Genomic DNA, 27,950 nt, shown 5'->3' on the forward strand with positions numbered 1-27,950 from the left:
GCTCTGCTGGACGGAGGGGAAATGTTAGAGTGGAGTACAGCGGTACACTCCGAAACCTTCCAAACCTCTTCAAAATCGGAAGTACATTTTGGCACCATCTTTTTTTTCTCCACGGATTATGCAGACCTATTTTTCCCTTCTTCTCTGACGGCGCTCGAGCGAGTCCCGGAGTGTGTTTGTGTGTGATTTCGAGAGTTAAATCTTGGTCGCCTTTTCTTCGGACGCGCGAGTCGGAGAACCAGCCGCCTTCCACGCAGAGGGAGAGCACGGGAGATGTGGACGGCGTTGAAGGAGACGGCTTTCGACGCCTGGACACCATAAAGTGCGCGATAGCGGCGGCTGCTAATGCTTTTCTAATTTTTTTTTTTTTTTAATTCTTGTGTGAGTGAAGTTATCTGCCGTATTTTGAAGCGGCGGATGCGGGTGGACGTTTGAGACGCGAAGGAAGGAAGGAAGGAAGAAAGAAAGGAAGGCAGGCGGGCAGACAGGCAGGCAGGTAGGAGGCTGCTGCTAACACGGTTAGCATGTTATTATTATTCCACTAAGTGTTCATTCAGCGGCGCTCTCTGAAACTGAGGCGCTGAACTCCGCTCAGCGGCGGAGCCTCGCTCCCTGCGCGCGCTGGTGGGATCTGGTACTTTTATATGAGCTGTTTTTCTTTCTTTCTTTTTGGTTAAATGAATCACGGGGAGCTCATAATGTGTGGTCATGTAGTCAGAAGCCCCGCTGCGTTCCTCCTGAGCGCCGTTAGCCGCTGTTTAGCTGCTGTGTGTTGTTGTGGCTCTGTTTATCGAGGCTCGCTGCTTGTCTAACTGTGACCATTAGCTTAAGAGCTTGTCGAATTTCTCAGCCAGCGCTGGCAAACAGCTTTACAGCCCTGAGCAGCACCTCGTTAGGCTTGAGCGGGGATTTTTATTAATAGTATTTTTATTATTATTATTATTATTTATTTATTACTAAAAGGTCACCTGACAGATTACTCGAGTGCTGAAAAACGTCAAAACTTCTTTAGCTAGATAACTAACTAAATTCGTCTTTTAATCGTGAGCTTTTGCATGTAACTCGAGACAGCGAGCAATGTGAAGCTAATGGTTCTTCGTCTGTCTGTGTGTTTGTCTGTGTGTGTTTGTGCTTTGTCCCCCTCATTGTTTGCCCGTAGAGGTAAAAGGGTTCACGCAGCAGAGTTCCGACAGCAGGGGTTTTGGTGTCCGGGGCTGCTTCTTTTTTTGTTGTTTTGCCCCCAGCGACCAGTTTGGGCTCTGGGTGTCCGGCTCATGTGCTGAACACGGTGCCTGAGCTTCTCCTCCTCCTCCTCCTCTTCGTCTTCCTCAGAGCCCAGCGAGCCCTCCTCTCCTGCTGAATAAAGGATACATTACAAGATGTATCCACAAGGCCGGCATCCGGTAAGTGGTAGCTATCTTTAATCTGTACTAGAGGTAATTATTGCTGCAGCTGCATGGCTTTTTGACTAGTATGTAAGGAGGGGGGAAGAAAAAAAAAAAAAAAAAGGCCCCATCCATGACCAACAACATCCTGATGTTGAGGATCAGGCTCACAACCATTTGGTCCGCTTATAGACGTCCCCCTAGACGCACCCTTGTTGTAGTGATCTGAAGTGAAAAGCAGGTCAATGGGAACTATCAAGTAATGTTTGGTTAAAAAAGCCCAAAAACACACACACACACACACCACCCACTACCATCCACCCCTGTCGACTGCGTCCTGAAACGCCTCGAAAAATGCAGCCAGCCTCAAAGAGTGAGGCGTTCATTGAGCCGTACGCTCATCTGTAGTCATGTTTGTTTGGATAGCAAAGCTGTGGGTGGTGTTTTGGGGTTTTTTTTCCTTCCACAGAGCACCTGGTTAAATTATGAAATAAAGAAAATCGAAAATATAGGGAGGAAACTGAAACCCCCCCCCTCCTCCTTCTGTTTGGCCCACACCATGTGAGTCCCATCCATGCGAAGTGACCCCATTTCTCCTGCTGGTGTTTATGTGAGGTTTTAAATCGGCCGCAGAGGTTGCGCACCCCCCTCCGCCCCCCCACTGCCACTGCCGCCAAGGCTTGTAGCTATGGGGCAGATGTCACTGTAGCAGAGATGTCACCCGGGCCCTCGTTCGGGGGCCTGAAATATTAGAGCCGCTCCCCGCGGGCGCAGAATGCATTAGAGCCTCGCTACTGCAGTCAGTGGAAAACAAATTTGGTTCTCGGAGGATGTAATTGAGTTTGATTGATGTGATGGCTGTCTTTCAGGCGCCCCACCAGCCTGGTCAGCCGGGCTTCAAATTCACAGTGGCGGAGTCCTGTGACAGGATCAAAGACGAATTTCAGTTCCTGCAAGCGCAGTATCACAGGTAATAATCTAGGGCTGTGGGACGGGGGAATAACATCCTGTGCATTTACTGCAGCCTGCATGAAAAGGCTGTATTCGAACGTCAATAACGCATGCTTTGGTAAGCAGGTTCAGTCACATGGCAGAACGCTTCATTTGTTTTGCTAACAACAGTGGCAATGAGAGGCGGACTGACATAACTAGAAGCAGTTGTGAAGGCTGAAATAGCCAACTCTAAAAGCCTGTGTGTTGTTTTTAGTCTTAAGGTGGAGTACGACAAACTGGCCAACGAGAAGACCGAAATGCAGCGCCACTATGTCATGGTAAGATGTGATCCAAAATCTAAGGTGCAATTATGCTTTTATTTATGGAGCGTATGGGGGAGGTGGCAGGTTGTGCTTGCTGTATACATGCACAGTTGCAGTGTGTGTGTGTGTGTGTGTGAAACCTCTCCCACTGCCTCTAGCTTTATTAAAGGGCCCTGAGTGACTGCTCTGAGCCCCAGGCTCCTTTATACGCCGCCCCTTAGCCGCAGGGGTCAATGACCACTGCTTTGTCCCCTTTTTTCTGTGCCCCCCCTCCCCCTTCTCTCCATTCCTCCCTCACTGCCCCCCCTTACTCCCTCCTCCACCTCCCCCTGTGCGAGGATCTGATTATTCTCCAAGGAGACGCCGCTCTCAGACAAATGCATGGCTGTAAATTAGGTGAGGGGTGATGGAGGAGGGCCAGGGGCGGCTGTGGGAAAATACTCAATCGCTGCAGAAACCCCAGCGTACAGTCTCTCTATAATGAGATTTAACACACAAACAAGCAGCTCGGCTCGAAAATCGGCATTAATCTTAAGCACAGGCTTAATCATTTACACAATATCAAAAGGCCCAGATTCAATTGTAAATGCTCTTGTATCGCCAGGTTTTATGATTAGCAAAGGGGGGGAAAAAAACGCACACAAAAAAAAACAAAGGCTTGATGTGATGTAACGCCACAAGGTCAAACCGTGGAAGTGTATTCTCTTATCTTGGGTAAACACACGAAGGATGACTTTAACCAATACCCGGGGACGCTAGTTAAACATTCTGTTCACAGGAAGAAGCTTGTCAGTCTGACAGGAGGAGGAGAGGTTAGGTAAACATGGAGAAGAATCCCCAATGCTAACTGACTGCGCAGATAGTGTCTGCTTACAACCTCCTTTACTTACAAAGAAATTATCTGGGGCCAGACACACCTCCTGTAGTCAGTGTAGCCTCCCACCCCCCCAAAAAAAATTACAGCATCCCTTGTGTTAATAGGAGGCTGATTGAATTGGATTTCCCTTGTTCAGACTTGAGTCAACTGGGCAGCATATGGATAGGAAAGAGGTTCTGATGTGAAAGGTTTTGAAGTGTTCATCAAAAGCTCCCTCTTCCTTTTACCCCTTCATGTTTCACCAAAAAAAAAAAAAGCCTAGGAACCCCCTCCCCAGGTCTCTCTGATGTGCAGTGAGAATATTTGATGTTGTTGGGATACGATGAGAGGGGGGGAAACTGAATATTTTTTTCTTTCTGTTTCTTTTCAGTACTATGAGATGTCCTATGGGCTGAACATTGAAATGCACAAACAGGTATGTAGGCCTTTGATTTCTTCCTGACATTCTCTCACAGTCTGTGGATCATGGACAGTATCCTGGAGGGTGTGTACGTGTGCGCTTGCGCCCAGTTGCACTGACAAGCAAAGTGTGATCCATAGACGCCATTAGAGATGGTCTGTGCTCCCCGCAGAGCTTCACACACTTGCATATACATAAACACGTCTATTCTTTCCCCTTTGCTGCCTGTGCTGAGCTAACAACACATGCCTGTGTGGTCAGGCAGCTTTGATAAGATTAAAGTCAGGCATTTGGCAGGAGGGGCCTTGTGTCTTAATGACTAAAGAGAGAGGAGTCTGCCCAGGCCCCATTATGTCAGCACATTTAAGACACCCCTATAAATTAAAGCAGGTGAAAAATAGCGCCCGCCGTAAATTCAGCCCTTCCGATCAATTCCTTACCCCGCCGAATTTTCACAGTGCATATACCTGACTCAGGCTCTCTTCTGGAATCAATCTTCAGATTGTGTTTTCTTTCACTGCGTGGCATTTTCCCAAGGCTAATCTAAGAAATATGTCCGCATTGTGTGTTTTTCCTCATTTATCGCATGACTCCCTTTTCCGGATAATAAGGACGTAAGGGTGCCCTGTCGATGTACTTGGGCCATCGCGACCCGAGGGTGCTAGCGTAGCTTAGCTTTTCCCCCCTTTATTCTCCTGCCACCTCCTGAAGGTTAATGGCGTCAGGGCGGAGTGTTAGAACGGACCATCCATCAGCGTCCTCAGTGTCTGTCAGTGCGGCCAGCCGTCCATCAAGCCCTGCGCTTTTCTGACGGCTCCTGTCAGCCACTTATCTCCCAGCCGGGAACGGATCGAGCGAGCGAGCAAGGGGGATGGTGGGTTGCAGGAGCAGCGGGGTGGGCGAGTAGGAGGGCCAGCCCTGTGTAAACAGGTTAATCGACTGATCCATTTTAGCGCCTTGACTTTTATCAGCCACCGCCACTGAGCCCATGGAGGCGCTTGAATAATTCATCCAGTCCCAGCTCTAACCTGCTAGAGGCGTGAGAGGAGGGTGTTGGTGAGCAAACACACGCGTGCACATGCGCACCCCCTTCCCCCTCTCCTCCATCACCATCTAGCACAGCCCTCCCACATTAACCCCAGCTCAGGAGCACGAGTTCAGGCAGGGAGTGGTTAACCGCCAGAGGTGGCTTGGATTACTGCATCCACACCGCCATATTATCCTCCAGCCAAGGGATTTATTCCCACCGACAGAACAATCCGTCTCTGCATCTGCGGTGCCCCCCCCCCCCTCCCCTCGTTCCGTTCTCCTCCACCTCCTCCTCCTCCAGTGTTTTGTATTTTAAAGAGACGAGGCGTAATGCGGATTTTCAGGAGGCGTGTTGGTGTCTGATGTCCGCAGACAGCCGTGGCAGCGGGCGGAAACAAGGCTCTAATGGCTGCATTGCCATGTCATTGAGCTGCCAGTATGGGTTATTGTTATTGTGGGTCGATTCAGATTTGTCTCACCTGTTCTGGAAGGCATGGGGAAACACCCTCCCCGTCTTCCCAAATCTGGCCAGGTGGTGGCTCCCAGCCTGTAGAATCCCAGATTGAGCCGCTCTGCCTTTGCGGTTGACACAGGGACGCTGATCAATGATTTATACAGGGGGACTCTAGTAAGTGTTTGCTAACTGCTGGATGGCCCTTCTTAGCGTGAGCCAAAGCAAACAAGACTCGCTCTGCGAGGTGAGCACACAGAGCCCCTGTTAAAAGAAAACACTGAGTGGTGGTGAGTGAGCAAGGGCCCAGAGCCCAGGCCAGCTCCGCCCCTCTTTTTCCTTACTGATTAGCCTGTGGTCAGGTATGGAGGAATGTGCTGACAGCACCACGGCGTGAATCCCTGCGCAATGATGTGAGGGAGAGCTGTTTCTCTTGGACGTGTTTGTGTAATGTTCACTTTAAATCTTATAGACTTCTCCTTCTGCTGATTTGGGGGAGGGGAGGGGGGGGGGCGACAAAGCTAGCCATCCATTTAGAACTAGAGTCCAAGCCCCTGCCTTGTGCCGATCAATGAAGGTAAACTCTTGTGTCAGTTCTTAGCTCAGCCTCACACTAACAACACTGTTAGATGGCGCGAGACGCCTCTAGTCGTGTAGCCGGTGTGTTAGTCCTTTATTACTGTGTGTCAGACAGAGAGCACCATTTTGCTCTCTGTTGAAAACTAGAGCCCCATCAGCCTGCCTGGGTCAAGTATTGTTTGTGATGGGGACACATGACTGCGAGGCACCAGTTGTTTTCCCTCTATATTCAATGCTCATCAGTGTCTCACTCTATTCCGCCACTGCTGATAGCAACAGACAAATAGCTTTCAGCATGCCATTGACAGGCTGGCCCTAGAGTGCTCTTGAAGGGGTGCTAGACAGGTCCGAGTACCTGTAATTGTGTACCAGAGCGTGAAGCTCGCCACTCAAGAGCCGGGCTTTCATCTGCTTAAAGTGACAACGTCCTATTTTTACCTACAGCCAGTGCTAAAAAGCTCCTCGCTCGTCCCGCTTCGCACACACGCCCGCAGTCGGCACACGCGTCCATATGTGCGTACATGACTGCTGTTACACGGCAGTCTCCCTCTCCTCCTCCCGACAAACATACACAGTGGTGTTATTTTCTCTTGCCAGATAGAGTACGAAGGTTTAGGAGTGAGTGACAGATAAGTCAACCCCTTGACCCCACTCGGCCAGCTGTCAGCGTTGTGGTAAGCCCTTAAGGAATGCGCTCGACGCTCTCCAGGCCTCTCAGCAAATCCTGTCAAATGTTCGGCTGCTATTGACAAGGTTTATCTTGGCAAATAAGGATTATACACTGAGCCTGCTCTTCAACCATTTTTGTTGATGCATTCGTCTAGCACCCCCCTCTCTTTAGTGAGCATTCAGCCTGCAAATCCTTGTTTTGAGTCATTTTAGTTTTCTTTAAAAGCAAACTGTACACCCCATTAATTCAGTATATATTAAGCATGCTTTCAGACAAACATCCCAATGCTAACCAGTTTATAAGGCTGTCTGTTAATCGCATGCAGAGGAAAAGTTGTGGGGTTTTTTTTCAGAGCAGGGAATGTACAGAAAGCCATGGATGTTTTTTTTTTTTTTTTTTTTTTTTTTTTTGCGCTGTCTTCTAAAATGCTTTCATGTTGATACTCTGCTGTGACTTTGATGTGGAGCACTGTGCCTCAGATTACTGTCAATATATTCCTGATTTCCAGCTGCCTGCTTGGCTTTTCCACACCATGCACTTGACTATAGCCAGGCCTGAAATGAATCTCTCCTCGTCAGGCTGGCGTGGGGGTGGCAGGGAGGGTGGTTGAGGGCAGAAAAACTTTCTTGGGTGTTACAGATCATCTCATATAGAAATATTGTGTTTGGCCACCGCGGCCGCTTGGCATTTTTCGTCAGTACGTTATAAATAATTTCCCGGTCAGCACAGCGCTGCGTGTTTGCCATTGAAATGAGAAATAGGGCCGAAGAGCGCTGTGATGTGTTTGTGCTCGGCGCTGGCCCTGGGTTGAACCGAGACTCATAAATTCCGTAGATGATGCATCTGTAGCTGAGTTAGACCTACCCCCCCCCCCTCCCAGCCTCCCCTGCATCATACCCCTCTTCTGCTTTGGTCTCAGTCAAAGCCTGAGGTAGACCTGTGATGTGAGGCTCTTTCATCACTAGACCAGGCTGTGATTTTGGCAGGGCTATGTTCTTGCTGTCTGCTGCCTGAGAGTGCAGAGCAGAATAGTGTAGAGATGTAGGACGACTTGCTGTAGCTAGAGCTTCCAGGGGAAAGACTTGGACTGCTGGGCTAGAAGTAAATGCTTTCGGAGGATGTGCGGAGAGAGCGAGATAAAGGCCACCCCTTTCTTCTACAGTCATCTCCCCCCACCCCCCCAGCCATCAGCCACCGTTCCCACTCTTTATCCACCTTCTGCATGCAGCGCTCATCTGATCGACAGGCCGAAAATTCAATTTAATGACCTGCCCGTGTGCCTGTAATATGATTTTACAGGCTGTTACGGTCAAGCCGAGGTAGCATTTGCATAATGATCGGAGCGCGATAGGAGACGGGGCCCGCTCGTCCGCAGTTGCCATGGTGACGGCCAGGCGGGCAGAGAGAGAATGGAGGTCGGGTCCCTCTGGCGGGTTGGATGGATGAAGGGGGTGGGTGGGAGGCGTTGGTGGTGCTGGGAAAATGACGGAGGGTGGTGGGGAGGGGCAGAACGGGCTCAGGCTGCTTGACAGATCTGGCCCCCATCCACCCTCTCTCATTAGCGAGCACTGACTGCTGGCACCTACTGCTACTGCCGCAGACATTTTCATCCACAACCAAAAGCCTCCTCTTAATTCCAGCGTCAACACACTTGGCTTCACAGTTTAAAGCTAAGCCCGGCCTAGGCTTGGCTTTAAACTGTGTTGGGCTGCGCTCTTTCAAAGTAGGACTGCAGCTCACAGCGTTCGTCTCCACCGAATGTTGACATGTGGGTCACAGCAGATCTTGGTGATACAGCATGGGGAGTAGCAGGGAAGTCCTCAGCAGCAGTAGACTGCATTACCGGCCTGACAGTGGGTGAAGTGTAATGGTGCTCTTAACGCGACTCGCCTCTGGCGGGCTCGTGTTCCGTGCGGTTTGGAGTGTACACTCATCGCAGCTGCGCTCTCTCTCCCCTGGGCTCTCCTAATGCTTTAAATATTTCACATGTCAATATCACGCTGTTTGGAGTGTGTCGAGTCAAGCGCTGCTGATTGCCATGGTAATTGACTTAATCGTCGTAAACACTAAAAGGGGTTGAGTCAAGCTTTTTTTTTTTCCCTTTTTTGTGCCGTTATAGTTTTTCCAGCACTAGTAATTGCTTCACCTTTTCTGTTTCTGTTTTTCTCTCTTCCAGACTGAGATCGCTAAAAGGCTTAATGCAATTCTAGCTCAGATCATGCCTTTTCTGTCACAAGAGGTGAGTTTTTGTGTTGTCATGTTTAAACAAAAAAAAAAAACATGTTTCTCCCATGTGGGCAAGTTGTCAACTTAAGCAGCACATGATTGCCTGTCATTAGATGCTATATTGGCATTAGTGGGTTCAGCGATTTTTAACACACTTAAGATATTTGATTTACATTCCCAAATATTCATGTGGATATCTCCTACATTGATATGCGCATATGTTGTAATCTTTTAGTGGTATACTGTAGTGTGGGTGCCTCACATTTAGTCTTGAACTCTGTCTAATAAATGTAGCATATGAACAAATTATTGAAGCAGATATAGAACCGGGAAGTTACTGCACTGATATGGTAATTTGGGACGATGCCTGGACACATTAGATTTGCATGTCCGTCATATCTGCTGGTGCCGCTGTGGAGGTGTCGTAATGCAAATTTGCTGAGAGTTACAAATGTAGTAGCCCAGCATCACCTAAACATGGGGGAGGGTTAATTGCACATATTGTTACTGTAATACAGAAACCTTGTATCTCCAAAATTGCAACTTTACAGGAAATAGGAAAAACTTTCTTAACGTTCAGTGGCGGTCAATGTAAAAAGATGTTTTCCAGGTTATATTGGAGCATTTATATTCGTCTATTCATTGTGAAAATGAACAGTGTAAACAACTGGCAGATTCTTATTCTTATTATAAAAACCGCCGGCAAAAATGAAGGGACAAGGTTTATGGATGATGGTAACAAAATTGCGATTAAATGCAGTTAAATAAAGCTTTATTTGCTGTTCTACTTTACGCTTGACATATAAGGCCTACATAGACCTGTGTAGTACTGAATAATGGTTTGTTGAGGACTTAAGTGCGTCTCTAAGTGTTTTTTCCTCTCTTTATGTTCCAGCACCAACAGCAGGTTGCGCAGGCTGTTGAACGTGCCAAACAAGTGACAATGACAGAGCTGAATGCAATCATCGGGGTACGTGGACTTCCGAATCTGCCTCTCACCGTGTGTATACCTCTTTAATTCTTTCATTTGAACGTAATACGGGGGCAAACCTGTACTGTCATTACCTCAATGTAAATGCTTCAGAATTTACATATGAAATTTTAAAAACTTTCGAACTCCTAGATATTGATGATCATGTGCAGTTTTGCCCTTCCCCCCCTTTTTAATGTGTTTAACACCAATGTATTAACTGTGTGTTCACCTGCATCCCTGACCTTTCGTGTGTTTCTCTCCGTTCCGCTTGGCGTTTTGGTTAGTTATCTAAAGAGAGTCTAGGATTAGTGCGTCTGTAGGCTTGGCCAGCTGGACTTGGATTTGGGCTACTGAATGTACCCTGGGTGTGTCCTGTCCCCGAGTGTGAATGGAAAAGCCCTTCATAGCTCTCTTCTAGAGGCTGCATACCTTTAATTGGATCAGGTTTTACTGGGGAGGCTCATCCCTTATTGCTGACCTGGATAACACTGACGGAGAACAACAGATACACACCCACACACACGAACACCCCAGTCACCATGAATAACTCCTCTCACTTATGCAAGTTCATTCAGTCCATGCGACTGCAGTTCGGCTACCGTCTGCTTCTCATTGATCACTGAAAGACCTGGCTCGGGGTATAAGTGAACAGGTCCAGTCCCATGACCCTAGAGCTGGCCTGGCTGTGATCTGATTACAGGAGCTGACCCTGCTTTGATTGGCCTCCTGCTTAAGGGTCATTCCATTACTGGCAAGGAAGGGGGGTGGTGGGTGATCTGGAGGGGTGACCGCGTAGCTTGATATCGGAATTCAATTAGGGTCTTAACAATGACACGCCACCCCTCTCCCCATTCTTAGATAATGACTTCCTGGAACCGGGGGAGGTGGGAGAGAAGAATGGGGGGCACTTTTAAATGCCAGGGAAGATCCTGTCTGATAGCTTTGATGCTACATTACATCAGACCTGCTTTATTGCCCTAATGACTCTCTTGGAAGGAGGTAATCTAAAAGTACAGGCTGTAGTTCTGCCTTTTTTTAATTGAATTTTATGAAATACCTCTAAAATGTGGTCATATATTTGGACATGTGCATCCATTGTTTCTTCTAAAGTTAAAGGTATAAAAAAAGTTGATCACTTTGTTGGAGCAAGACTTTCTACTAGATTTTGGAGCATTGTTGTGAGGATTTGATTGCATTTAGTAATAAGAGTTAGTGAAGTCAGGAAGTCACCCCCAACTCTTCCCAGAAGTATTAAATGGAGCAGCACCATTCCAGAGAGCACAGTTCCACAGCTCAAAGCTGTGTGCTTAATACCCCTGGTATTAGGCATGGTGCCAATAGGTTCATGTTTATCTGCTTCAGAGTCCTATTCTAGTGGCAGTACTACAGGGACTAGACAAGCTGTGCATGTGTGTTTGCACATCTGTGTCAGCAATGGTTGCTGCATATTGTAGCTTAATGCATTCATCAGAAGGGGTGTCCAAACTACATCCACTATATGTCCAAATGTTTGTGGTATACATAAGTGGAATAAAAGAGCATGTCAGGTTTATGATCCCCCTTCTCTCTTCGTTTCGGATGTGTGGGTTTCTTCATATCTAGGCAGGAAGGCATTAACTTGTCTGGAGGTGCTGGTGTGGTGGAAAGAGTATAATTTTTTTATTTTTTCAAGAAAGTGAGAATTTGTAATCCGCACAGCAAGGTGTGTGTGTGTGTGTGTGTGTGTGTGTGTGTGTGTGTGTGTGTGTGTGTGTGTGTGTGTGTGTGTGTGTGTGTGTGTGTGTGTGTGTGTGTGTGTGTGTGCTCATGAATACTAGAAGGCTAAGGTGAGATGAGCGAGCTGTGTACCCTCTCTCTCTCACACACAAACACACACACTGGCAGTGCAGAGGCTGCCAGCATCTCTTATTGATGGACCCCAGAGCTAGTAATAGGATGCATCTAGGACAGCTGTGCTTTTTTTCCCTCTTTTTTTCTGCAGTGCTATGACTTTGATCAGGGGTCTCAAGATGGCCTTTTCTCAGGCAGCTCAGCATTTCTGCCCTTACCAGCTTGTACATGCTCGTGTGTGTGTTTTCCCTGGTTTAAGTTAGATAATGCTTGATGTATATTCTCCTCTTAAAAAAAAAATGTATTTACTTATCTTTTGGTCCTGTGGTTATTTGAGGCCCATTACTGGATTTGGACTAAGCTGAAGCACACCTTGGCTGCTGCGTTGCAGTATTTGGAAACGTTCAGGGCAGCAGCGCAGATGCAGGCATGCCGTGAATTCTCTTCTAACTGTGCTGCTAACCGCAGCTGCTGCTGCAAGATGTCTCCCCAGACCTCTCACAGGAGTACCATTTAAGATGGCCTCCACTTGTGCTAAGGGTCCAATTAAGCGTGTGTGTGTGTGTGTGTAAAGGAAAGAGATCTGTGGCTCTTCTCAGGCTGCATGTTGAATGGTTACTGTAGTAAATTGTTTAGCCTACCCCACCTGAGGACAGGAGTAAACTTAAGGAGTGTCTTATGTGGTCACTTGGTTTTTCCACTGACCGGAGCTTCTTCTTTTTTTTTTTTTTTCTTTCTTCCCCCCTACAACCCCCCCCCCCCTTTTTTTTTTTTTTTCATCTGGTGGCTGGCCAGCATTTGGCAGTGGTATTTCACAGTTGGGGAGGAGATTAACACCAGCAGAAGAGGTCTTTATCTAGGAATATTAAATTAGAGGAGGCATTTTATTTTTTTATTTTCTTGTCTTCATAGCCGGGGCTCTAATGAGAGTTCTCGATGATTGTCCATGCATATTACACATCAGTGGCTCATTAGCCAGAATGAGCAGGGAAGGGCCTCCCCCGTGAATCAACTGCCTCTTTAATTTCCCTTGTGGTCCGTCATCCTCTCTAGCTCGCAGACACACACACACACTTTTTTTTTTCTTTTTTTTCCTCTACCCATCTTTTTGCTTGCTTCTTGCTGCACACAGACACATACTCTTCAACCACCCAGCCACCTGCACATGGTCCTCCTCATACACCAGACCAACAACCCACCCACCCCCGCCCCGTTTCTCACGTCAGCGCACACACTTTGGTTTCTACAAGACCCGTCATAACGGACTTGGCAGCTCAAAGTTGGAGAGCAGGGCAAGGTTGCAGGTTCAAATCCCATGTGGCCGCTCCTCTATATCCCTTGCCATTCTTCAAGGCCCTTTGCCGTAATATACTGCCAGCTGTGCAAATAATCGGCAAAGCTGTTAGCAATTATAGTCACCCCCAAAAACGAGCTCATGATGGACATCTTAATAATGATTTATCCTCTGGAAAGGGCAAGCTTTCGGAGCATTCCAGACTTCTAAATAAGCCTTTAGTATTGATATTTACTCTTGGCATGGCATTAATGACCTGCTGATAATTCGGAAAGGTTGTCCCTCCGTGCTCGCGGTACTTAGCCAATAAGATCTACCCTTTTCTCTTCAGAAAGAAAACACACGCGCGCACACACACGCACACATCCAAGATTTTAGTGAGCATGGCCATAAATGGTCATTGATTGAGTTCTGAAGTCTGTATAGAAGGTAGAAGGAGTGTGGTACATGCCATAACAGCAGCTAAATTATTCAAACCGCCAGAGCATAGTAATAAATTGTGTAGTTTCTTTTTTTTTTTCTTCTATTTTTTTTTCTTTTTATTGGTGCCTGTGCTAAGTATTATTTAAGCTTGCTTTAAACGGCACACTTTCCATGCTGAGAGGCTTTTAACTCCCGTCAGCTCGCCCCGAGCCCTTCAAATATTGATGGGAGTATTGGAGGCTTGAACGCATGCCAGCACGGGACCCCTGGTTGTTGGCTGCTGCAGACGACACACAAGCGAAGCGTACACACACACACACGCACACACACACTCTCTCTCTCTCTCAGAACTCCAGGCCAGCTGTGGCAGGAGTGGTTTTTAAAGTTTGGGTTTTACGAGTGACTCATACTGAATTAACCAAACATGAACGCAAGCTGATGGGGTTAAAGAGCAGGTGGTGTAAAGCCCATGAGCTGTTCAAGTGCCTACTGTCTCATAACTGTGTCTTAACTGAGACTTTGACAACTCTTATGGTTTGTGCGTGTGTGTTTGTATATAGGTGTGGTGTCTTTTTATTCATGTGGACTTAACCTCTTTATTTCAGGCCGTTTCCTTAAACGGCACAGACTGAGACAGCAGAGCTTTTTTTTTTTTTTTTTTTTTATTGAAACCTGTGTTCCTCACTGACTTCCAGCTTTCTTGGATTTCCAAGTCTCTCCTGTCTGCTGAGTGTCAGACGGCCGTTTAAGTGTCAAGTCTTTCCCACACAGCTGCTCGTAACTGTGTGCTTTGACCAGTATGGAAACTTGGGTTGTTTTGTCTGACCCCTTCATCGCTGCCGTAACAAAGCCTCTGCAACTTCATAGGAGGAAGAGATACAATAGTTAATGTAGTGGTTTTGGAGCTTTTAGGTTGGTCCATTGGGATTTGCACAGTATAAAAGGCTGCTAGCGTTTACAAATGGTATTTAAACAAAAATGAAAATCAAGAGGAAATGAGAGCTTTGTACATAGGCTTTGATATGACAGCAATGATATGACAATCACACAAGCACTTACTTGCCATCTCTCTCACCTGGGCTTATCCTAGTGAACGTGCCTGTGGGACTCGTATGGGTACCCCAACTGGAAACCAGAAATCTATCGTCCTCTCGTTCTATGTTTGCCCACTTATGGAGGCCCACCAGGGTCATTGATGGCACCATGAGGGGTTAAGGTGGGTTGTAACAGTGGAACCCATTTGAGAGGCCCAACTGGGTCCCAGTAACAAAGTACGCACAAACCCGCTCAGAGCTCATGCCCACCTGGAACCCACCTAGCCCACGTTCCACCCCTGTGAGCCCCACATTAGCAGGTTGGATGGGATCGTAGTTCAGGCTGTGCATGTTTGGCCTATGGCCTGTCTTGGTGTGTTTTCTCTCTGGCCCACTCGTAGTCTGTCTCTCCACAGCAGCAGCAGCTCCAGGCCCAGCACCTCTCTCACGCAGCCCACGGCCCTGTGGCTCTGCCCCCACACCCCTCGGGCCTGCAACCTCCAGGCATCCCCCCGGTTACAGGCTCAGGGTCGGGCCTGCTGGCGCTGGGCGCTCTGGGAAGCCAGCCCCACTTGCCTGTGAAGGACGAGAAGAACCATCATGACCTAGAGCACAGAGGTGAGATACCAACACACACACAGCTCTAATAAATGGCCAGGATATCAAATTAGACCTTTTATGTCAATGATATTGTATGTTTTAACGTATTGACATGATAACTGCTAAAGCTGTAGTTGTTGCTCTTCTCTGTTGGATTGTATCCTTTGTTAGGGTGATACAATTGGGCCATATTCACCGACCATTCTTAAGTAGAAAGTTCTTAAATCTCACTTATGCAGTTTTCACAAAGATTCTGACATTCACTAATGTTTTCTCATGTGGGATTTGTTCAATTTCCAAGAACAATATTACAGGTTGTTATATGAGCATTGCTGTGACCATTTCTTCTTCTGCTCTAAAGTTACCATTTTAAAGAAAAATGCACTGAAACATTTCCATAACTAGACCAAATATTTTCAGGGTCAGGAAAACAGCTCAATAAAGCACAGTTATTGCAGATTTTTATGAGTGTGAAATTCTAGATTTTTTTCCTAGGTGATGATGAATTTTGCAGTTGGACTGACTCACTGACTTTTGTTGTTTTTCTTCTGTGTGTCTGGCCAATCTTCCTATCTGTGTGTCTCTCTCTCTCTCTCTCTCACTCTATCTATTGCTCTCTCTTTCTTCTCCAACCGGATGCAATGACTGCAGAGAGCACGGTAAGTGCCCAGTCTTCCATTGGCTCACATGTTTCTCTCTCGATCACTCGCCCACTCTCCCGCTTGCCCTCGTTCTGTCTCCTGCTTTGCCGCTTTGTCTCTCATTCTTCCTGCATGAAAGAGCTTCTCGGCCGGTTTCACGCCTAAGAAAATTTCCATTAATGTAAATGTCAAGTAAGACCCCTTTTTGCCTGAAACGCACACAAGTTGCGCTCCGTACAGTAATCTCCTTTCATTAAAGTGACTAATGGGCAAATTACGTTTTTTTCTATTATTGTATTTTATTTATTTATTTATTTTGGGGGGAGGGATAAGCCCTCACATCTCCTCGCAGATGGGAAATGACTCGTATCACAGGGTACGGATTAGCGATGCTCCCTAATTTCATCACAATTAAAGATAACTTTTGACTTCGGCAGATTTATTTGAACCCCAACCCTGACTAAGCTATGTCATCCCTCTTTACTGCCCATTTTCCCCATTTCTCCTCGTCTGGCCAATAAATATGCATGAACACAGGCAGCAGAATTGTTTTCCTGCCCATCATCTCCTTGTAAAAAGCGTTTATTGGACGTGGGCTGAAATCTCTCCGTTGGCTGATTGTGGCAGTGAGATTGGGTTGCTGACAGTCCCTGCCAGAGCTCAATGGGTGCAGTCAGGTCTGAAGGGAAAGACACTTCTCTAGTAGCTAGCGACCCAGAGCCCTGGTGTCTGTGTGCTTCTGTCTGGCTGTGTGTGTATGTGTGTGTGTGTGTTGCGGCTGCTGTTGTCTCAGGTCATCTGATAGCATAGTGGTGACTCTGTTTAATGAGTCACGCTAAGCATCTCTTTAAAAGGTCAGGCATTACACACACACACACACACAGAACTGTGGGCCTTCTGCCCAGTCTGCTACTTCATCTCACTTCTCAGCTTAGTTTCCTTTTACACTTGCCATGAACTTGGGCTTTTTCACCCTCTGTTGTGTTTTGCACTCTCTCTGGGCTGTGGGGGGAAGCCTGAGAGAAGCTCTCAGTGTTGGATTATGTTGAGAAAGTGCCCAGAGAGCACTCCAGAAAGGCCTTTCCGCTTTACTGGCACCTCCCTCCTCTGGTTGGGGCGTGCATACTGACGACCTCTTAGGATGCGCCATGAGAATAAAGAAGAATCCTGTCCTTTCTGTAGAAAGTAGGGGTTTCTCTGCAGAGGAAATACTTGTCTTAGCTTGCTTGTGTGTGTGTGTGTGTGTGTGTGTGTGTGTGTGTGTGTGTGTGTGTGTGTGTGTGTGTGTGTGTGTGTGTGTGTGTGTGTGTGTGTGTGTGTGGCCTCACTTTCCTCCATCTGAGTGTGCCTGGAAATAAACTGAGGCAGAGGAAGTTCCAGTGGATAGAGGCTGACTGCTGGGGAGCAGCTGCCTGCCTATGGCCACAGATAGCTCTATGTTCGGCTGTCTGTAGCCTAGCAGCTCCACAGGCCTGGAGTCAGAGCCAGGAGGTGGCCAAGCACGCTACAGCAATCAATGGCCATTACATGCTCTTACTCTCTCTCTCTCACACACACACAGTCAGTCCAAGCCTGGCTGCTCTCAGATAAAGAGCCGTTGTTCAGGACTAGTACACTGCTCATGTCTTCCTGAAGCTGTTTGTTGTCTCTTTTAGAAATGGAGGGAGGAGGGGGGGGATTGGGGGTGGGGGTGCTGTGAAAACAAGCCCCTTCTCTTTGGTCTGCTTAACTGTGGCTGCTCTGTTGTGTAGCCAGCACATTCTTGTGTGTTTAGTCTAGTGTAGGTTGTTAGATACGGCTTGGCTGGTTTCAGCGCATTGTGCTCGGCCTGTTTTGGGGTTTGAAGGTGGCTCATTGGAATGAATAGGCCTCTTCTGACTTTTTAAAGTGTGCGGTTTTGGAGCGATAAGAGCTACTTTGTCTCTCTCGCATTTCTTTCTTTCACTCTCTCCCATGTTGGATTCCTTTCAGAACCCACAACTGCAAATTACCTGTCATTCTGTCTGCAATTGTTTCAAATCTGGCTCTGTTTAATACTGTTGTCACAAGGCACATTACGGCATAAATAACAAACACACTCTGGCTTTGTGGTTCTAGCCGGCCGGTTTTAAAGTGTTGACATGTAGATGGTATTGTAACGGTTAAATGATCAGTCCAGCTCTGTGAAGATAGTTGGCAGCCTGGTCGCTTATTCTTTCTCTGTTCGTTTCTTCCTTCAGAACAACTCCATCTCTCCATCTGATAGCCTGCGTACCTCCAGCGAGAAGCACCGCGGCTCCTCAGATTACAGCCTGGACTCCAAGAAGCGTAAAATGGAGGAGAAGGACAACCTGAGCAGATATGTAAGTCTAGAAGGTGTTGCCCTAAATGTGAACATGCTAAACCCATAAATCTGACTAACGGAGAGGAACAGTATTCCGTGCGCCATTTCAGTGTTTTTTCCACATATCAGTGGATATTATGGACATATACCCCAAGTCAGACAGGCTGTAGTGATCGGTGGAGTCTGGTTCTTGCCCAGCAACCAAATTGCATTTTGAATGGTTAGTTTTGGAACAGTAGTTTTGAAGAAAACAGGAAAAGCTTTCCGCCATCCAATCAGAATCAGCGCATCAGGATTCTGAACACCTGCTAGAGCTGGCTCGTTTTTTAAGACGGTTATACATTCTGATACTAATTCAGCATTTAGTCTGGTGGGGTAAAACGTACATAAACCTCTCAAAGTTCTCCCCACCACCACAGCATTCGCATCACACCGTTTTTATGGAGAGAATGAATGACCATGACACCAGATTATATTTATTATGTGACCTTAAAGTATTTTATTGTTGAAGTCATGGAAAACGTTTGTACGTTCCATACGTCTGTATGGAATGCTGAATCCTACGTTATATATATTAGATATCAACACTGACTTTGTTTTTTCTATTCAGGACAGTGATGGAGATAAAAGTGATGATCTTGTGGTCGACGTTTCTAATGAGGTAATAATCCGTTTCCTAAATCGCTGCAAGCTTGAATTAGCTTTTCTCATCATTTTTAGGCTTAGCTGTAGTAGGACTGGGTGACCTGCTCATGATGAAGCTAAGAGAGTTCTTAACTCCGGTACCTTTGTCTTTCCCTTCCCCCTTTTGTGGCGATTTTATTTCTGTAGGACCCTGCCACGCCTCGGGCAAGCCCGGCCCACTCCCCACCAGAGAATGGCATAGACAAACCCCGCCCTCCGAAGAAGGACACACCAAACAGCCCTGCATCCGTGGCTTCCTCTGGCAGCACACCATCCTCCAAAACCAAGGAGCATGGCCATGTAAGGACGCTTTCTCACACACACACACACACACACACACACACACACACACACACACACACACACACACACACACACACACACACACACACACTCTCTCACACATGATGTGTAAAGCCCCTACCTATATTATTGAACCCCATTCGTCTTCTGGCTGCCAGTGCGTCACTCGGTAGGTTTTGTAACAGCCTGTGGCACTTATGGGCCATATAATAAAAGGGGAAAGATATAGAAAGTGAGAGGGAGTGAATCAGACTGAGCAAAAGAGAGATGCCATAGCAGTGATCTTTCTGCAATGTGTATGTGTGTGTGTCTTGCTCTCTCTCGCTCTCTAACTAATGGCTTAGGAGTGCATGTCTGTTTCCCAGCCCCGTCTTTAAATACATCTGTAAATGTCAGGGATAATGCATTCGCATAGCAGGATCAGTCGTGTCTTCTCTGCTAATAACTCAATGCGTTTAACCATTCTAGGCCTTCTGCCTAGGCGAAAAGATTAAAAGGAGAAAGCGGCGGATGGGATAAAAATGAGTCTCATCTCCATTGTAGCAGTAATGGGTTTTGGGATAAATAGCAGGGTTTATAGCTTCGTAGGAGTAGCGGGTTTGTCAGAATTGGATTGGATTAAGTTCAGCCAACACTCAAATCTTCTGCCTGGATGCTGCCTCACTTTTTTTGAGGATTTCTCTGTTCTCTCTCTCTCCCTCCCTCACACAAACACACGCACACAGAATGACAAATCCTCCACGCCTGGTCTCAAGTCCAACACTCCAACTCCGCGGAACGATGCCCCTACCCCTGGCACTAGCAGCACGCCGGGGCTGAGGCCCATCCTTGGCAAGCCCCCCATGGAGGCTCTGGGTGAGTATGACCTAAACAGTCACATGATCCAAAAAAAAAAGAAAAAAAAAGAAACCTCCTAGATGATCTTCTTAGTTCTATACGCTGCTTAAGTAGATTAACCATGTGACTTAAAATGAAGGGCTTAATATAAAAGTAAGAGTGCCTCTGCATTTGCTTTGGGCTTTGATCAGAAAGCTTAAAGTAGCTGTCTTGGAGGGGTTCTGCTGATCTCCAGTCTTCTCCGCCCAGCTCCTCTGCCGGCCTGCCACTGATTCTGATTTATGATTTGCTCTGTCTCTGCCTGTGTAGCCGCTCCTGCACTGCGAACCCCCCTCTCCTACCCAACGCCTTTCGCCATGATGGGCCACCATGAGATGAACGGCTCACTGACCAGTCCCGGAGTCTACGCCGGCCTGCACATTTCACCTCAGATGAGTGCGGCAGCTGCTGCTGCCTACGGTCGCACACCAATTGTGAGTATTTGTGTGTGTGTGTGTGCCCTCATTCAAGAGATCTGTAGGGGGATGTGTGATTTGGAATCGTCTAGCACACAGCATATTTTTTTTTGTGTGTCCAGTCTGTGATTTTCATGACATTGTTAATGTAAACCAAGTACACATGTGCTGAATTGAAGTGCTATGCATTAGCATCCGTGTGTGTGTAACACCTTCCCACCAGCTTATGTTTCATATTGATTTGGCCTAGAACAAGAGAGCTTTCAGTAAAGAGCTGGTAAAACGTCTTTACTGGCTCGTGTTGAAAAAAAAAAATAATAATAATAAATCCATGGCTTCTGTCCTTCCCTTAAACGCTTGAGTGTGAAATAAGCATCACCTGTGCTTTCATGCTTTGTGTTTAACTAATGCTCAGGTCTCGTCACAGGCACTAGTCACGGCTGCTGTGTTTGTTTCACTTAACATTTGAGTGGAACTGAATGTGTTTGCTGTTGTGCTTGATATATCAGATATTGTGCTTATGTGCACATTGTCAGGGGTGATATTATAATAATAATAATAATAATAATAATAATGTGATCATGTTTAGGTTGTGCTGTCATATGACAAGCTTTTTGTTCTGGCTTTCAGGCAGGCTTTGAGCATCCGCATATGAGAGCCCCCGGCCTCCCTGCCAGCCTCACTTCGATCTCTGGAGGAAAGCCGTAAGTGTCCCATAAACATGACCTCATCCAGAGCGTTCCCTCGCTGCACTATTTATGTAGAGTATCTGCTGGAGCACCACACAGAGCAACCTTTTTGCTTGCCGCTTTTAATAACCCATTTCAGACCACTTGCTTGTGGCTCTAATCGAATTAATTAACCCACTTCAATCAGCAGTCATGCTGTGGACTGCAGGATAAATAACTAAGGAGAGTCTTTCATTTGTTTGTTTTTACCCCCCCACCCCCTTCTTTCAGGGCCTATTCCTTCCACGTCAGTGCCGATGGGCAGATGCAGCCTGTGCCCTTCCCTCCAGATGCTCTGATAGGCCCCGGGATCCCCCGTCACGCCCGGCAGATCAACACTCTGAGCCACGGCGAGGTGGTGTGCGCAGTCACCATCAGCAACCCCACACGGCACGTCTACACTGGTGGCAAGGGCTGTGTCAAAATCTGGGACATCAGCCAGCCTGGCAGCAAGAGTCCAGTGTCCCAGCTAGACTGCCTGGTAAGAACTGAACCAACGACAGGCGCAGTTGATTCTTATTAGTGTAATTATTTTGGCATGTATTATTAGCATAGCTTAAATATGTGTAGGTTAATCAGCCAGATATTATATATAAATCCATATTTGCAGCCTAGGAATGTAACCAGCATTCCCAGGCAAAGGCATAGGTTGGTTTGTCTATTTGGCTCACTGTGCTCCTCCCCTTTGGAGCAGAACCGGGATAACTACATCCGCTCCTGCAAACTGTTGCCTGACGGGCGCACGCTGATCGTGGGAGGTGAGGCCAGCACTCTGACCATCTGGGACCTGGCCTCGCAGACGCCCCGCATCAAGGCCGAGCTGACCTCTTCGGCCCCCGCCTGTTATGCTCTGGCCATCAGCCCCGATGCCAAGGTCTGCTTCTCCTGCTGCAGTGATGGCAACATTGCCGTCTGGGACCTTCACAACCAAACCCTTGTCAGGTAAGCATCTGGCTTTGGCTCTGCATGAAATTGTGTGTTTTGAAGCATGTTTGGTATTGGTGGGATAAAGCTGACCATCTCATTTCCGTGTGGGTTTTATAGGCAGTTCCAAGGACACACAGATGGTGCCAGCTGCATCGACATCTCTCATGATGGTACCAAGCTGTGGACGGGAGGCCTGGACAACACTGTGCGTTCGTGGGACCTGAGAGAGGGTCGGCAACTTCAGCAGCATGACTTCACCTCTCAGGTAAAGCCCTTCCCAGCTCCCTGTACATTAGAGGAATAAAATGGATACGTTCAGTGTGACAATTTGAGCATCCTTTGCCAAATGACCCTGTTTCAGTCAAAGCAGCATCTGTAACTTATCAAACATAAAACAATATTTTTCAGCAAATCCTAACTCGCAGTTTCTCAGTATTTCATAAGATAAAGTAATAGAAACGTAAAATCATCAGCGTCGCCTGTGAAACTTTCAACTCCTTACTGAGTCAGTACTTAGTAACACCCTCTTTGGCAGAAATCACAGCTTGCAGAAGTCTTTCAATTCTTCTAGTTGGACTACTCCACTCTTCATGCAGAAGGTCTCTAGTTTGGAGATGCTTTTGGGTCGTCGTCTTTTAAGGTCATTCCAAAAGCTTGGTTTGTCTCTGTTTAGGTAGTGGTCATAATGGTTTTGAGGTATGTTTTGGATCATTACCTTGCTGACTCTTAAAGACTCTTAAACAGATTTAATGACTACATTTGCTGGTAAATTGGAGAAAATTGTTCGTCCCTCCATTAGTTCAGTATCCTCGATGCCATTGGCGGCAACACAACCCCGAAACATAATTGATCCACCCCCATGCTTCAAAGTTGCTAATGAGTTCATTTCATGATTTCTGATTGTAGCCAGAGAGTTTAATGTTGCCTTAATCCATAGCACTCACTTCCAAAACTCATCTGGCTTCTCTGAATGTTCTGTAGCCTACTTAAAATGCTTAGCTTTTTGTCAAGGCCACAGGTGACAGTTCTTACTTATGACTTTCTCAAAAATTGTCGTTCAAGTAATGCTACGTAGGAACGGACGCCATCACGCAGGACTAAGCTTAACCTTTCTTTGGCTGCTTTTCAGTCCTTATGACGGTTTTGATTTGCCTGTCTTACCAGCGTACTAGCAGCGTACAAGTGTCTTCACTAGCTTTCTTGGTTTTGACCATCACAGTTAAACTGCCATTTCCTAACATTCCTCACTGTAGAAACTTGTGGGCATTGATTTACTTTCAGTTTCAGAATTTTGCAGTTCTTTAGGGTAACCAGTGTTTGCAGAGTGATAGCACAAAAATTGTAAAGCTTGGAAATGTGATCCAGTTGACAGCTTTTGATAACAGTTGATGACAGTAGATTTTTAGACCGTCAAAAAACATCTGGGCCTTTGTCATTGTTCAAACGTTGAAGACTGAGTTACTGTGTATTAGGAATGGCTGAAATGTTGAATCTGTGTGTAAAGGTCTGAACAAAGACACCCATGTGTCACGACAGCATGTCTTTTGATAGATTATTTCATTAATCTGGAAATAATGACTAGGTTAACTATTAATAGAAATGTGCACATCAGTCACTTCTGTTGAAGATCTCCATCTTGTACTGATCCTCACTCTCTCCATCCCTCATGCAGATCTTCTCACTGGGCTACTGCCCAACAGGAGAGTGGCTGGCTGTGGGCATGGAGAGCAGCAATGTTGAGGTGCTTCACCACACCAAGCCTGACAAGTACCAGCTTCACCTGCACGAGAGCTGTGTGCTCTCTCTCAAGTTCGCCTACTGCGGTAAGCTGCTAAGCCATGTTATCGGAATTACCTCGTTTAAGGGGACTAAGAGTACACCATTCATTCCATAGCGGAGTAGAAAAGCATGCATAATGACATGAGATCGCATACCTTTTTGTCTTTTGAATTCCCTTTAATTGCATGTCTCTTGGCTTTCCACTGTTTTCAAAGATGCGAACTAGTTGATGTTTACGCATGAACTGCGTCTCTCAATTGAACAGAACCTTGACCGCCCCAACCCATTAAGCCTGCCTTCAGTCTCTTTGCACATATCTCCATTTAGCTCTCTCTTGCCTCGGCAAAGCTCTAATTACGTTTGATTTCCCTTGACAAGGTAAATGGTTCGTGAGCACTGGGAAGGACAATCTGTTGAACGCTTGGAGGACTCCCTACGGCGCCAGCATATTCCAGGTACAGAGATCAATACAGGCTGTCTGCAGGAAGCTCGTGGGCAGCCCAGCTTTGCCCTAGAGGGCGGAGTGACCGCTGGCTGATGGACAGGGCCTGTATCAGCGGAAATGGGCCAGAGTGTGTCATTAACGCAAGGGCCCCCGACCACTTAGGCAGGATGTGGGCCCGCTCACGCGGCCGCTGTCCACCAGTAAATAATGCTAACCCTTCAAGTGTTTATGGCTGGAGAGGTCGGCATAAGAGCTAATGCAGCGTGATGGTGCAGAGAGAGAAGTGCTTATGTATACAACTTCTAGTGTTTTTGCTTTGAGTGATTTGTCGGGGGGAACTGGAGGAGGATGGTTGAGAGTTATAGCTCTGTGCAGTTTTGCCATAAGACACTAAGTGTTTTGACAGTTTAATTTCAGCCGACTCACTTTGTTCTTCTCCCTCTGTCTTTCTTCTGTTCTTCTAGTCAAAGGAATCCTCCTCGGTCCTAAGCTGCGACATCTCGGCAGATGACAAGTACATCGTCACCGGCTCTGGCGACAAGAAGGCCACAGTGTACGAAGTGATCTACTAGACAGAGAGGTAACTGAGTAGAGAAGCTCAGGCCTTGTAGAGTGAGAACAGAGCGTTGGAAAGGGGTGCCACCTTCCTCCTCTTCACTCCAATGACTCTTCTAGTCAGACAGACAGACAGGACAGTACTTGTCTGCCTGACTATCTGTCTCACTCTCGTCCTCCCCCCATCACCCAGTCATGGACAGCTTGACTGACAGCTGCCTGGATTAGTCATGTATGGGGCTGGAATAAGCTGGACCGGGCTGGGATGAACTGGACTAGACTGGACTGGACAACCTGGACAGCCACTAATGCTTCTTATTTGCTCATCCCTCCCTCATCAGCCGCATCCAGCGCAGGTCATATGGCACTAGAGAAGAGAATACTGTTTGTTTTTTGGTTGTTTTTTTTCTTTCTTCGTATCTTGTTGGATTTTTTTTTTTTTTTATTTTTTTTTTTTTTATAAATACAGTGAGAATGTTCCATATTGCAACGTGAAGCGGCGCTTCGTTCTGAAACTTTATCCGTTTGGAGGTTCTGTGAAAAGTGTACATAATGGAGTATTAAAAGGCCTTTTATAGATTTATATTTTGGTGTCCAGTTACACTTGTGATGGTTCTTTCTCTCCCTCCCCCATCTCTCCTCGATGCTTTATTTTTCCGCTGGGGCTTGGAAATTAGATTATGATTTTTTTATTTTATTTTTTTTCTTCTAGGGATATTGTATCTCTTTTCTGAGACGTCCTTTTCCAGGCTAACCTTTTATGGAAATCTAATTTACTTTTTTTTTTTTTTTTTTTTTTTCCTCCCTCTCTCTGAAAAACAATTTTGAGCTAGATTACATTTCAAAGAAGAGGTGTGGGTTTTTTTTGTGAAATGTCCTGTGGATCTTGCCCCTCTTCTCATGGTGGAGAGCCCTTGCCTTAGCGGTCCTGTAAAGCACCTGTGGCTGCAGCTGCGGCTCAGCAGGAACAGAAGAGCAGCTGCCGCGAAAGGAGGGCAGACGCTCGTGGCTCCGTCTGACGAAAAGTGACTGTTCTGACTACCTGCCAGCGGCCTCCTTGAAAAAGAGACCAGCCCCCTCCATGCTGTGGACCGACACGGGGACTGTGCGCGGAATAACTTTTTGTTCGTACTGACTGACAGGAGGACCCTTCCGTAACCTGTGACTTCATTGCATTAGTGTATGAACAGGACACAGCATTTTGTCTTGTAGTGGACGATCATGATTCCCCCGGCCTCTCTGTTTGGGACCCCCTGTGACATTTTTCTGAGGGGGGAGGTGGGTGGTGGTGGTGGTGGTGGTTGTTTGTGTGCATAGTGTCTCATATATGCAAGAAGCACAGAGTCAGCTAACGTGTCTGCAGCTAAGCCAAACTAAGCAAAGTATAAAAGGCTAAAGACTAATGCGGAGGCCTTCAACTGATCATTGGCCAAGTTCGAGTTCATGTCCATTGCATCCCTCTACTGTCACCCCTCCCCTCCCCAAAATTCCCTTTTACATAGTGTGAGGATACGGTCACGTCTCAACACAACCAAAGTATGTAGCAAACTGTGTTGTCACTGAAGAGATGTACAGTTGTTGATAATTCAATAAACTGTTTTTTCTTTTTTGTAAAAAAGAAAAGAAAGGAAAAGCGGCTGTTTGTTCTGTATGCTTCTCCTGCATGTTGTCCATGCTTTCAGGATTCCACATGAAATCCCAGGCTGTTTGTTTGTGGCACCGGTAGGGGGGCGATCAATGAAGCAGTGAACTTATTTACAGCCACTTAAAGCAAGCATGACGCAAGCCGTGCTCTCCAGCCTCTCTGAATGTTCTGCTGCGAGTGGAGTACTTTTTAGGGGGCTGGCGGAGATGAATGCCCTCTCCAGCCCATTTCTCCCTTTCTGTTCCTCTGCAGAAGCGGGGGGCTTTCACTTTGAGCCCCTCTCCTGGCCGCCTCTTCAGTAATGTTGTTGTTGGCTAATAAAAGCCAAGGCGGATGCTTTCAGCTTCGAGGCAGTCTCTCTCCCCTGCACTCACTCGCACTCTCCCTCACTCGTGTGCACGGCCTTTCTCGCTGTATCCTCTCTTCTAACCCACCCTCCACCACCCCCTCCGCTCCTGAAGTGTGTATTTGGACGGCGGCTCCCCTGCTCTCGTCCAGTTTTCTTCTTCTTCTCCTTCCTCTCTCAATCAAGCGGTTGAGGGGCCATGCAGGGATGAAAGCTCTCAGTCTGTTCAGGGTGCTTGACACTGGGCACTGGAGGAGGCCAAGGGGCGCCTATTGTTCCACCCTCTATCGATCTTTCTTTCGTTCTCCTTTGGCACAATGTTTTGAGCACTACTTCTGCCCTGGCTATGTGGTTTATGGTCCCTGAAAGACACATCGCCTGAGTGTGTTGCAGATGGTTTACCGCACTGTAAAGAGTGGTTAGGCGCATTCTTAATACTGTATGTAAAGCGTATTGCGGGCAAATACGGCAAAAAGGGGCATTTCATGGCTGATTTAAAAGCGGTCTCTGAGACTCCTCCAGCTTTTGGAGGTATCCTTCCTCTGGATACGTACCCTTGTCCCCTACACGAGGGTAGATCTAGGACCCATGAACTGGTGCGAGTACAGGTTTCCCCACATTCTTCACTTGAACACTAAGCGCTGACTGCACTGCAAGTTGGTGTTGAGTTGAGGCCTGGCCGGCACAAACCCAGTAGCTAACGTACTTGCATCGATGCGCCTCGTTCTCTGGCTGCTTTCGTCCCCTCTGTGCTCTTTAGCCAGCGGAGATGATGCTGTTTGGGCGGGTGAGAGGCTGGCACGGCGCTGAAAGACAGAGTAATAATCCCCTAATCACCTGAGCGTTGCCAGGCCAGGGCTTTATCTGCAGCGGATGCGAAAGCCCCCCTTGGTGCAGTGTGATTACAGCGTTTGATCTGGGTAATAATGTCTTTACTGTGGCCCAGCCTCAGCCCTGCGGGCACCGCTCGCCTTTAATCCACACAGTGCATTCTAGTGGAATCGCGTTACACAAAGACCACCAGAGTTTCTCTGCAGACCAGGGAAAGGGGAGGAGAAATGGTGGTTGCCATGGAGACAGAGCTTTTTTTCCCCTCCTCTCCCTCTTTTCCCTTATTCTTCCTTTTTCTCACCGTTCTCTCGCGCCGTCTCTCTCTCTCTCTCGCTCTCCCTTTCTCTCGACAGATAAGCATGAGGACAGGTTTCTGTGTTTACTGAACACAGTAGGGCCCTCCAATCCCCGAGCAGGGCCGACC

The 27,950-nt window shown here is 47.1% G+C and overlaps 1 protein-coding gene across 1 annotated transcript; it reads left to right on the plus strand.

The window, feature by feature from the left end:
• On the plus strand, window positions 1-26,337 carry tle3a (TLE family member 3, transcriptional corepressor a). Its single transcript, XM_072694670.1, has 21 exons — window positions 1-496; window positions 1,160-1,403; window positions 2,255-2,355; window positions 2,593-2,656; window positions 3,889-3,933; window positions 8,824-8,886; window positions 9,769-9,873; window positions 14,844-15,045; window positions 15,679-15,686; window positions 17,888-18,010; window positions 18,602-18,652; window positions 18,823-18,975; window positions 19,704-19,833; window positions 20,125-20,288; window positions 20,901-20,974; window positions 21,230-21,479; window positions 21,693-21,940; window positions 22,043-22,190; window positions 23,598-23,748; window positions 24,083-24,159; window positions 24,614-26,337. Exons 2-21 carry the CDS (start codon window positions 1,380-1,382, stop codon window positions 24,719-24,721), a joined length of 2,289 nt encoding a protein of 762 aa, XP_072550771.1. The 5' UTR covers window positions 1-496; window positions 1,160-1,379; the 3' UTR covers window positions 24,722-26,337.
• The last annotated feature ends 1,613 nt before the right edge of the window (window positions 26,338-27,950 follow it).

The sequence above is a fragment of the Salminus brasiliensis genome, chromosome 13 (assembly GCF_030463535.1).
Source record: "Salminus brasiliensis chromosome 13, fSalBra1.hap2, whole genome shotgun sequence".
NCBI classification, from domain to species: Eukaryota; Metazoa; Chordata; class Actinopteri; order Characiformes; family Bryconidae; genus Salminus; species Salminus brasiliensis.

Bases quoted from the DNA above. Each gene is read 5' to 3' on its own strand.
- tle3a (XM_072694670.1), top strand. From the start codon at position 1,380: ATGTATCCACAAGGCCGGCATCCG. The intron at 22,191-23,597 runs GTAAAGCCCTTC...TCCCTCATGCAG, and splicing joins AGCATGACTTCACCTCTCAG to ATCTTCTCACTGGGCTACTG. The intron at 24,160-24,613 runs GTACAGAGATCA...CTGTTCTTCTAG, and splicing joins ACGGCGCCAGCATATTCCAG to TCAAAGGAATCCTCCTCGGT.